The 10,758-nt window shown below is 51.9% G+C and overlaps 4 protein-coding genes across 4 annotated transcripts; 2 read left to right on the top strand and 2 right to left on the bottom strand.

The window, feature by feature from the left end:
• Positions 1-1,024: 1,024 nt before the first annotated feature.
• On the bottom strand, positions 1,025-3,673 carry QC762_602630 (uncharacterized protein). The gene is made up of 3 exons (XM_062891950.1): positions 2,982-3,673; positions 2,102-2,797; positions 1,025-2,047 (listed from the first exon to the last, which is right to left on the bottom strand). Exons 1-3 carry the CDS (start codon positions 3,127-3,129, stop codon positions 1,929-1,931), a joined length of 963 nt encoding a protein of 320 aa, XP_062740535.1. The 5' UTR covers positions 3,130-3,673; the 3' UTR covers positions 1,025-1,928.
• A 617-nt stretch (positions 3,674-4,290) lies between these two features.
• Positions 4,291-5,574, top strand: QC762_602640 (uncharacterized protein; the record flags this gene model as incomplete). The annotated part of the gene is made up of 1 exon (XM_062891951.1): positions 4,291-5,574. The coding sequence occupies one exon, from the start codon at positions 4,291-4,293 to the stop codon at positions 5,572-5,574; it is 1,284 nt and encodes a 427-aa protein (XP_062740534.1).
• Positions 5,575-5,846: 272 nt separating this feature from the next.
• Positions 5,847-8,291, bottom strand: QC762_602650 (uncharacterized protein; the record flags this gene model as incomplete). Its single annotated transcript, XM_062891952.1, has 1 exon — positions 5,847-8,291. One exon carries the CDS (start codon positions 8,289-8,291, stop codon positions 5,847-5,849), a length of 2,445 nt encoding a protein of 814 aa, XP_062740533.1.
• Positions 8,292-9,392: 1,101 nt separating this feature from the next.
• On the top strand, positions 9,393-10,596 carry QC762_602655 (uncharacterized protein). The gene is made up of 2 exons (XM_062891953.1): positions 9,393-9,787; positions 9,838-10,596. The coding sequence occupies exons 1-2, from the start codon at positions 9,670-9,672 to the stop codon at positions 10,404-10,406; spliced, it is 687 nt and encodes a 228-aa protein (XP_062740532.1). The 5' UTR covers positions 9,393-9,669; the 3' UTR covers positions 10,407-10,596.
• The last annotated feature ends 162 nt before the right edge of the window (positions 10,597-10,758 follow it).

The raw sequence follows: 10,758 nt of genomic DNA, 5'->3' as shown, positions 1-10,758 counted from the left end.
ATGTGGGGTCCAAAAGTGGGCTTGGCTTCCCAAGTCTGAGACGTCCTTCAGCCTTGAGACTGCCGGCGCCATCATCGTCGTGGAGCTTCAAGGGGCCCTTCAAGGATGTCTTTGAAACATACCTTTTCCACACCTCCAAACCCACCTTGTCCCCTTCGCATATATCCCATGATGATGATGACTTCTTCAAATATTGAAATCGTATCCCGGCCGCCCGCATACATAATTATGCATCTTTGCGTTCCTCTATTGACTTCTTGGCGTCGTAAGAGAACAGCATTGGAAGCTGGGAATATGCAACTCGCCTTTTTATTCCACTGCGTACATACCCTCTCTCAGCTTCCTTTTCGAACCACACCGTCGTCACACGAGCCCTTTGAATATTGACTTCACATGCTCGCACAACATCTCCTAGTATTGTAGAACAAGGCCTCCTGTCATCTCCCCCTCCTTTCATTTTTCCTTGGTCTGATCAGTCGGTCGTCTCCCCGTCATTGCGAACATCGTCTCAGATCATCCTTCAACATCCACTTCAACATCCAACCTACAACACAAACACCCTTTTCGAAATAACCTCACCTCTAGTCTGTCTTTCCCCTGGATCTGTCCTTCCCACCTCAACCAACCCTCTCTGCTGTCCCACCACTCACCCACATCGCGTGGCCCATCAAACCCACCACAACATAAAATACCCAGCTCCCAAACCTAACACAACATCTCACAATCCAACCCTCCCTCTGTTCCCTTACCCCCCACGTTTGCCAGTTCCACAAATTCATCATCACTTCGTACCACCCCCATCGGACTTCTCGGACAACTCGAATTCTCTCAGTGCCATGCTTAGGAAAGACATACAACTCCTGCATGTCTCTAGTCAGCATGGGCATAAACATACATACCCAAAAAAAAAAAAAAAAAAAAGCAACATAAGCCACCTAGATACCCGTAAGCCACCCTCTGCAAGAGCGAAAGAAAAAAGCAACAGATATAAAAATAACCCAAGACAAAATATCGTCAATGGCTGACCGACAAACATACATAAGGTACTCACCGCAAAAAAGCCATGGTTTTCCCGTTGCACCACATTTATGTGGGTAGGTCCTTACCTCGGTCAACCCAAATATAGGTATGTATGCACCTATGTATGTGTTGTCAACGTCCTCGCAAAACGAGCATATATCAGCCAACTCAAACCTCCATCTCCATTCGCCCTTCAGAATACCGTCCATCAGAAACCCTAGTACCAGTTTCGGCTTTATAATGTGAGGTTGTGGAGATGATTTGTTCCTGCATTAGCGTCCCCTTCCTAGAATCTATGGTCCAATCTCCATCACATCAACGTCACTACCTATACCTATTTTCGGATGAAATGTTTGGCACACATGTTATCCCAAGTAGCCTTCATGCGTCTCAAGATATCAAACACCATCGCCAACGTAAACACATCTCGAGGTTTGATTGATACAATAAAACTAACAAGCTCCATTAATGAGCATATGAAAACAGTGTAAAGCAACAATAAAGAGCAAGACGAGAAAATTACAACGCCTGTTCCTATGGCTACCCGACCTTCAAAGTTTGTCATAACGTCCAATTCAATGAATGAGATGGCGCCCTGGATAGACTCCAGTATGCATTACAATGCTAGTATGATGAAACCATGAATCGCCATTGATACCATAAGAGATGCATAACCGCCAGAGAACAGCTCTTGCTGCGAAACTCACTCTTTAATAAAGCCAATGGCCCCAATAAAACGCCATGACAACAATGAAATCGTAAGACCAAGTGAATCTCGTCAAAAAGAGACGAGTGCCCAAGTGCACCCTGCTCTTCAAGGGGAGAAAGAACTTCGTCTAAAGACAGCTGTACTGCTCATCTGGCACAGCTGGTGAAGTTTCATCCGAAGCTTGCTTGAGAGCCATTCTCTAGACTGGCTTGGACGATTCCTCTTCAGAAACAGATGTTGAGTGGGTGAGATGTGAAGGATGAGACGGCTCGTGGGTGATGGATGCATTGCTTCCGGTCGAATCGGTCAACTGACGCTCTGCATGATATTAGCAATCAATCGAACCCCACTGTCTCACAATTTGCAACTTACCAAGCTCCTTGATACGGTGCTTCAACATCTGATTCTCACGAATCAACATTTGAGTCTCGGCTTGGTAGAAAGCACTCTCGTCACGGCAGCCTAGATGCCACTGTTCGCCGCTGTCCCCACTGATCGAGGTCGACCGCAACCTAGGCGACGCTCCTCTACTGGGGGTTCTAGACCGGCGACGTAGATCGGCGCGAGCTACGTCGAACGAACTGCGCGGATGAGCAAAGACTGGGGACCGCGGCAGGGATCCGGAGCTAGCTCCGGCTGGGACCTGCGGGATCGAAGTGGGAATCGGGGTCGTGGTTCGCTCGGCAGGATCTTCGCTGCCGGCGGCAGAGCCAGACTGCTGGCGCCTGTAGCTATCGACCTGTTCCTGGAGGCGGCGAATTTCGCCAAGGAGCCTATTGACTTGGAACTCCTGCTCAGTCTCCAACTCCTGGTGTATTTCCCCAAGAGATGGTGCTCGGTTGTGACGGGGCTCTCCAGTGGCGATCAATCGAGGGGATCCGGTGACGGACAGTCGGTGGGGGCTCATGGCTCGGAAACTCCCTGGCCTGTTGGTTTGCGAGTCGGAAAGCATTTCTCCTGGTGCTGGCACTGATGGGTCTGCGAGTTGCAAGTTGGTAATGACTTGAGAGAGACGACGGCCGTTGATGGGGGAAGCTCGGCTGGGAGACAAAGGGCTACCAGATGAGCCTTTTGATATTGTTAGCACAGAGCCGTGGTTTACGCAGCCAGCAGCACTCCGCGGATAGATCAACCAGGACTGCGAATTCAGTTGCGAGGTGACAATAATGCCTCTGAATCGTCTAAGTCGACTACGAAAGAGTGTTGTGGATTTGTGTCTAGGCGTGCCTGGGGTAGGACAGATGACACTTACGTCTGGAGGGTGACTCCCGCTGCAGCTGGGCGTTCAGGGTCGCAGTAGCTTGGAGTGAGATGGAGGGGTGCCTCCCTCCCGGAGAGGGCGAGACAGCGCCGTCTCCGTTGATGGACTTGTTGGTTGGTTCCGGAATGGCGGATGCCATGTTCTGCGCGGTTGTTCTGTATGCGAATTGTGGGTTTTGTATCTTTAGGTACGATAAGTATGTTTGATAAGTTCAGGAATAGGAAGGCTTTTGACCAAAGATATCTGGTGGTTGTTGATGTCGATTCTGTTGGCCACAGCTCCCGTGACCAGCTGCGTCTTCGGATGTGGTGCTTTTCTTCGTGTTCCGCTTCAGGTCCGTGAGGCGGCAATATTGTTGAGTTGTTTTGTCGGAGTAAGAGAACCAGTGGGGAGACTCTGAGACTCCGAAGCAGTCAAGGCATGACGCTTTTGGGGATGTTGCTGGAAGTGGTCTGGACAGGTCCGGAACAAGGTGGACGTGCGCTGGATGGTGGGGTGAAGCCCCACCAGATGCCCCTTGCTCCTGCCTGCCGAGTGACGCATGACGATCTTTCACAGGCCGTTTTTCCCATCGGACCCGCCCGTGGAAGAACCTTGTGCCTTCCTGAAGCCGGCGAGACTTCACACCTGACCACAAGATGCCATCCTATTTGCTAAAGACGGCTCTCTCTCACCTTCCTCACCGTCTGATATCTGTCATTTTCCCTCAGCCACGTCTTGTTATCTATGACTACGGAGTACCTACCTACCTTGGGTATACTACTCTGCTCTTGTCCCGAATGATTCATAAACAGCATCTGATGTTCCACCGCAAGAACGCCTGACTAACGTGATGCCAAGGCCACCCCGGGAAACAGACTTTGGCTTCCTTGGACAACATCAACACTTGGGATGGCGAGGACAAATAAATAAACTCTGGTTGGCTTTCAACAGGCCACTTTTACCACTTCAATACTGAAATCTGCTGTTTGAAGCGTGTACTGAAGCTTATCTCAGACCCTCAAAGAGGCCAGAATGTGTCATTGGACAATCACGCGGCACCTCGACCCTGCTCCGGCAGCGGTGCAGCAGACGCCGTTGACGGCATCCATCAAGCTTGCAGCCCACTAACCCAGGCCCGCCCGAAGAGCGAACAAGCACCGAAGGCACCGAGTCCAGATCCGCCTCACCACCTTGAGATCTCAACCACTGTTCCAAAGGGAGAAACTCGACAGTGAGAAAGTCAATTCTTTTAGCAATAAGTTGGTCCGCTCAAGACTAAGCCTTCGATACCCGTGACGGCGCCCGCACGTAAAAAGAAATGCCTGTGCGCAACGCCCCTTTGCGCCCCCTTATCAAAGCCTTATCGCTATCTTCAGCTTCACCAACACTGTTGACATCACCACCAACGACGTCATATGCTTTCAGGAGGCTATTTTCCAACACAGCCCGGCGCAATGCAGATTTTACCCACGCCGTAATTGGCGGCGGTGTAGTTGGTTTAGCGATTGCGCAATCTTTGGCCAGGAAACATCCTTCCTCATCAACGCTCCTCCTCGAGCGCCACGATGCCATCGGAACAGAAACCTCGTCCCGCAACAGCGAGGTGATCCACGCAGGCATATACTACGGTGCTGACTCCCTCAAAACTTCCCTCTGCCTCAGAGGCAAGGAACTGCTCTACTCCCTCTGTGCGAAGCATGACATCCCCCACCGCCGCACGGGGAAATGGATCGTAGCCCAAAACGACCTCCAACTCGCGGCCCTCGAGCAAATCCACAACTTTTGCCAGAATGAACTCCACGTCCCTATTGAGTGGGTCTCTTTAGAAACCGCCAGAAAAAGGGAACCAGCCGTCAGGGCAGAGAAAGCCATTTTGGAGTCGCCGACAACGGGAATCATCGACTCCCACGCGCTGATGCTCACCCTGTTGGGACTGTTTGAAGAAGCGGGCGGTACTCTCGCGTTATCCTCCGATGTGAAAGGTATTACCCCGCTAGGGAACAAGGGCTCCTCAGGCTGGGAACTCGTCGTCTCTGATCCCAGCGGTGAAACCTCCGCCATTACAACGGAAACTCTCATCAACGCTGCTGGATTGGGCGCGGTTGAGATCAACAATCTCATCGTTCCGGAGGATCAACACAAGAAACTGTACTATGCGAAGGGGAATTACTTTTCTTACCCTGCCCCCCAGCCCAAGGTTAACACGTTGATCTACCCCGCCCCTGAGCCTGGCCATGGAGGGCTGGGGACGCATCTGACCATGGATCTTGCGGGCAGGATTAAATTTGGGCCGGATGTGGAGTGGGTTGATGGTCCGGGTGATTTGGGGGTTAATCAGGCTAGGCTGGGGGAGACGATCAGGGAGGTCAAGAGGTATTTGCCTGGTCTGGACGAGGGGCAGCTCGTGCCGGATTACGCGGGGATTAGGCCGAAGCTGGGGAGGGCGAGCGCCGTCGCGCATGGGAAGGGGTTTGTGGATTTTTATATTGAGAGGGAGAAGGGGTGGGAAGGGTGGGTGAATTTGTTGGGGATTGAGAGCCCGGGTTTGACGAGCTGTTTGGCTATTGGGGAGAGGGTGGAGAAGTTGCTGTATGGGAGGTGAATGACCTAGGTTTTGTGGGTGGACTAGGTATATAACCAATCTTGAAAGAATATATCATTGAAGAGCCAATGCAATTTTGCTTTGGAAGTATATGTAAGCCCAAATGTGATTTGTGTGATTTTTATGAATTTAACAAGATATGACCTTTGTCGTCTCTATCTACCGGCCCAGAAAGTTCCAAATTACTCCTACATGATGGAAAAGTCCTGATCCTGACAGCTTCTAACAAGAGGGTAGTCTAACTAGTACCAAATGTCACATCTCTCCCTCCCTCATGCTAACTCCGAATTTGGCTGCTGAAACGGCCGTCTATCTTGCTCCCCGAGCGACCTCAGCCTTTGAGACAGCAGTCCCGCCGACGGTGTGCTTCCCACAGTGGTGTTCCCGCCATAACCAACAGCTCCCTTGCTGAGTTTATCATAACTCGCTGCAACCAAACCAGTCATTTGCACCCCCAACATAGGCGATATACCCTCCTCCATATTATCACCCCCCCTCTCCGGTGTTTGTTGCAATGGCTGCTGAAACCCCCTCGGCAGACTCCCAGAAGCACCGAAAGCCACCCGCGGTTGATCTTGTTGTTGTTGTTGTTGTTGTTGCTGCTGCAAAGCAAACCCAACACTCCTCCTCCTCTCACCCTGACCCCCACCCACCACCGGAGAAGGACCCATCACCCTCACCGGCTTATAAGGCGAGAACCTCGGATCGGGATGCGTAATCTCATTCCTGAGCTTCTCCTTCCCATCGGGAACCCTATTGGCAAACACTACCCTGATCGATTTATACAAATAATACCTCCCCTTTGCCGGGCAGCAAATATGCAAGTGAACCAAATAACGAAGCGTCGCCCTGTCACTACCCAACGTGTTGGCGTCGACGACAGGTTTGATATCAGGGACTTTAGTCTCCAGTATCGGACCGGCCGAGTAACTCCTCTGCCTGACAAAAGTTTTCGTCCCTGGCTCCATCCCCGCAAGGTCGTAAGGGACAAGAAAGAGCTTGACCGCCGTTTTGTTTTGGTTCTTGATGATGATTTGGAGTTGTCCCTTTTCCGGGATGCGGTACCGACCCCCGGGGGGTGATTTGGGGGAGCGGGAGCGGCGTTTCTTGCTGTTGTTGTTGTTGTTGTTGTTGTTGTTGTTGTTGTTGTTGTTGTTGTTGTTGTTGTTGTTGTTATTGTTGTTGTTGTTGTTGTTGTTGTTGTTGTTGTTGTTGTTGGTTGGGTATTTGCTACTGTCGGAGAGGTGGTCGCCGGTTTCGTCATCATCATCTTCTGCTGCTGTGACCTTCCGCTCGGGGTATCGTGACTGGAGTTTCCTCTTTGCTCTTTGGCCCTCGTCGGAGTTGGTGAGTCCATTCTCGAGATCGATATTCCCTACGTATGGACTTGGGCCATCGTCTGTTTTGCTTCTGCCATGGGAGGTGCTGGCGTAACTGTAAAAGACGGCCGAGAAGGGGAGGGTGACATGTGGTGGGCAGCGGAGGCTGGACTTGCATTTTCCTAGACCGAGAACTCCGATTTGGGCCATGAATTCTAGAGGTTTGGAGGGGGTGGTTGACATGCGACCTCGGAGGATGCTCTCCTCGTAGGATCCGACTAGGGAGGCGTGATGGAGAGGGGATGCCTCTGAGCCCACCGACGGTCGTCTTGCACTCCAAGGGGTGGGTGGTGGTGGTGGTGGTGGTGAGCCGGCAAAGGAAAATACAGGAGTTGAATTCAGAGATCGTCGAGGTTGGTGGGCTTGATATGGGTGATTACCCTCACGACGTTGGGCCACTTGTCTCTGGCCAGCCACATTGTTGAAGGAGGATGGTCCGAAGTTGAGTGTGTGCCTTCGTGGGCTCACCCGGGGACTACTCGAAGCAATATTGATACTATTCAAAGGTAGCGCCAAGTCGATTTCCTCGTTGATCTCTGATTGAACAAGCGGACTCGTTGGTGGCTTGTAGACAAAGCTTGATGAAAGAGATGAGCTAAGTGAAGGTGTTCCTGGTGTACCAAAGGCCTCCTTGCGGTAGTCGAACGCATCCTTGCGGTGGCTTGCAGCTGCATTCCCGTAACCAAAGGGATGAAAGTCTCTTGGTGGTGAGGTCGCAATCCATGGAGCACTGCTGGGCGGTTGAAAGGGGTTGTGATGACTTTGCCTCGCTTCCTTCTCTACCTCACCAGGAGACAGCTCTTGCGGTGTGAAATTGCCGCTATGGAGCGCGGATCGTGGTCTTTCGATATTTAGTCCTTCCTGAAGTTGAGCATCAGGTTGCAGCCCGACCACAACCCCATCCTTTTTCTCGGGTGTTATGGTAGGGGGAGGTAGTAGCCCCGGGGACATGGACGCAGGTGGTGGTGGTGGTGGTGGCGGTGTTCGAGGCGGCAGCGAGATATTGTCTTGCTGGAACAACGATCCCAGATGACGATTGGGCACCCAGGTAGGGCTTTCCCCTCTCTTGATGCGTTCAATCAACTCGGCGCGGTCAGAGACGGCATGTGATGGTGGCTCAGGCGTGGTCGACTTGAAAGGGACGGGAGGGCTATCCGGTATAGGTCCCTCACACAACTCGGTTCTGATACTTTCTTCTGACAGTTTCCTGCTCAATGACCTTGGGAGACCCGCTTGCAACTGTGGAGGAATTATTCTGGTGAAATTATCTTCGACATGATCCGGCACATCTGGCACAGCATCTTGCTGGCCTGCGTCGTCTTCTCGCAGCATGGGCATGATGTTTGAACTTTCGAAATCCCAGATCAGACCACTTGAAGCGAGAAATTAAGACGTCGGCAATATGAGACGAGTTCAAATTCCTGTCACCCTATGTCATTCAAGGTGCCCTTGGCGTGTGGCCAAACTGAAGCACCGTGAGCTGGACCTTTTTCTCCACGCGCGAAGGCCTCTGCTTCCGCCTCGGGCCTCAGCCATGCGCTGTCTGCTCGGCCTCGGAGCAGTTGGCGGAATAAGAAGAAAATAACAACAGTAGTGACACCGGAGCAGGGACCCGACGAGCAAAGACAAATAGCAAAGAAGTCGGTTTGATACGTGCAAATTTGAGAGCAGTTTGATGTTTTGGCTGGAAAAGAAGGGTTCTGAATGAATAATGACGAGCGGTACCGAGATAAGGTCGTGACCCGAGTCACTCGATTTCCTTATTTCTCAGATGAGCGCTGGAAACGGCAGCTGTGCCTTGCGCGGGTTATTAAAAGTCCAGACAGGGGCTTGTAAGAGCCTGAATGAAGCAAGCTGACTTGCTCCGAGGCGTTGGGAAAGAGAAAACGGTTCGGACCAAAAGTTGCGTCGATGTGAGTGAATGATTCTGAGCTTCAGACGTTGCTCGATTCTCATAGTGACGGCAGGTCACATCAGGGGACGCTAGACCAGGACTGGGCTTCTGTGGGCGGTTTAAGTACTCCGCTGCTCAGTGGGGGTTAGCGATGTCCACGAACAATGTCGGGTACCTTCATGTGGTTTCTTTTTGTGGTGGCGCTGGCATGCCCGATGCCCCGTGGATTGTCGTGACTGCACTTGTCTTAGGTCCGACCAAGCAAGACCCGTTGGCTCTCGTGGCTGCTGATGAGTGAGAGAAAACAGCAAGAAAGCGAACGCCAGGTGGTTGGCCAACAGATTGTCCAGAACCAATGTGCGTCATCGCCACTTCTGGTAGCATGTCGGAGCACATCCGCCAAATGCCGTTCAAGGTGCCAGTCAGTGTCAACATGGATCTTTCCGGCCGGCTTGTCACCCTCGCCCTGTGTCTGAAACCCGAGCTCTTTTGGTGAAAGGAAAAAACAGCCCGTATCTGCCGTGCCTCTGCGCCATCTCCAAATTCTTTGGTGCGCCTGATCAGTGTTGATTGATACCCGGCAGTACAAAGGAAGATGTGTTGGCTGTGACTAACCGAACCTCGAGCATTAGCGCATCTAGCGTTCCATTGCACAACTCGACCCACCTTTAATTGCTTCACCGCCCAAACTGCCAAGTCCCGATAACGCGCTTATCGCGAATCTTCTGGCAAAAAGTCCCTCCACCACCAGCTCCAAGTATCGTCAATCGTAGATCGAGCTTCATTCAACCTACACACCCCAACATCACACCAACCCCAAAAATGGCACCCAAGCGCCCCAACGAAGGCGGCGACGCCGCCGACAAGTTCACAAAGAAACTCCGCCAGGGCTTCCGAGTAGGCCCCGATAACCTCCCCGACGGCGCCTGGAAGCGCAAGGGTATGCCACCCCAATGGTCTTGCGCCGCCCTTATACTAACCATCTCTTAGTGACCAAAATCAAAAAAGACCTCATCACCAAAGCCAAAATTAAAAAAAAATACTCCAAAATCAAAGCCGCCCACGCCTCCGAACCCACCCCCGCCCTCCCCGAGCTCCCACCCTCTCCTATAATCCACCCAGCAGGCGCGCCCTCCGAACCAACACCCAACTCACCCTCCCAAACTGGCCCAGCTCCCGAGCCAGACCTCCACCCCGACCGCCTCCACCTCCTCACAACCGACGAACCCCCCAATCCCAACGCCAACGCTCCTGACTTCCCCCCTCTCCCCAAACGCAACAACGGGGACCGCTCCCGCGGCAAAAACCAAAAGCAGCGCAAACCCAACTACTACGAAAAAGAACTCGCCAAAGCGGCTGAACTCAATGCAAAACAGGAAGCCCGCAACGCCGAATTTGCCCGGAGGCAAAAGGAACGCGAAGACAGGATCAAGCAGAGAGAAAAGTGGAAAAGGCAAATGGACAAGGCCAAGAGGCCGGACAAGAACGGCAAGATGAGACTCGGAAGGGAGAGCAAGATACTCCTGGAAAAGGTGGAGAGGTTGGTTGAGGGGAAATAAAGGTGGTGTGTAGCGAATATAGCTGTTGAGGGGGTTGGTTGGTGGGGAGAGAGATGGCTAGAGGAATGGGCCAGGGGAGAAAAAAAAAGGGGGGGTCAGGATGAGAAAAAGTTGTGTGTTTTAATAATCGTGTTCGATACCCTTATTTTGCGATTAACGGAAAAGAGAAAGAAAATGAAATGGACAGAGACCAAAAAGCGATCATGTTCCCGTTGTGATAATCATTAGGGATAAATTTGTTCTTTGTATACTTTCCTTCAGACCCAAGGGAGACTCCTGCAGGATCGATGTAGGATAAAGTAACTCTGGATAGAGCGAGAGTTCACTAAAACGACCAAAAGGAAAGGCAAAA

This window comes from Podospora pseudocomata, chromosome 6 (assembly GCF_035222375.1).
Source record: "Podospora pseudocomata strain CBS 415.72m chromosome 6, whole genome shotgun sequence".
NCBI lineage: Eukaryota > Fungi > Ascomycota > Sordariomycetes > Sordariales > Podosporaceae > Podospora > Podospora pseudocomata.
Note: the sequence above shows the minus strand (reverse complement) of the source record. Positions and strands in the feature narration are given on the sequence as shown.

Bases quoted from the DNA above. Each gene is read 5' to 3' on its own strand.
- QC762_602630 (XM_062891950.1), bottom strand. From the start codon at position 3,129: ATGGCATCCGCCATTCCGGAACCAACCAACAAGTCCATCAACGGAGAC. The intron at 2,798-2,981 runs GTAAGTGTCATC...CAATATCAAAAG, and splicing joins GCGGGAGTCACCCTCCAGAC to GCTCATCTGGTAGCCCTTTG. The intron at 2,048-2,101 runs GTAAGTTGCAAA...AATATCATGCAG, and splicing joins GCACCGTATCAAGGAGCTTG to AGCGTCAGTTGACCGATTCG.
- QC762_602655 (XM_062891953.1), top strand. From the start codon at position 9,670: ATGGCACCCAAGCGCCCCAACGAAGGCGGCGACGCCGCCGACAAGTTC. The intron at 9,788-9,837 runs GTATGCCACCCC...ACCATCTCTTAG, and splicing joins CGGCGCCTGGAAGCGCAAGG to TGACCAAAATCAAAAAAGAC.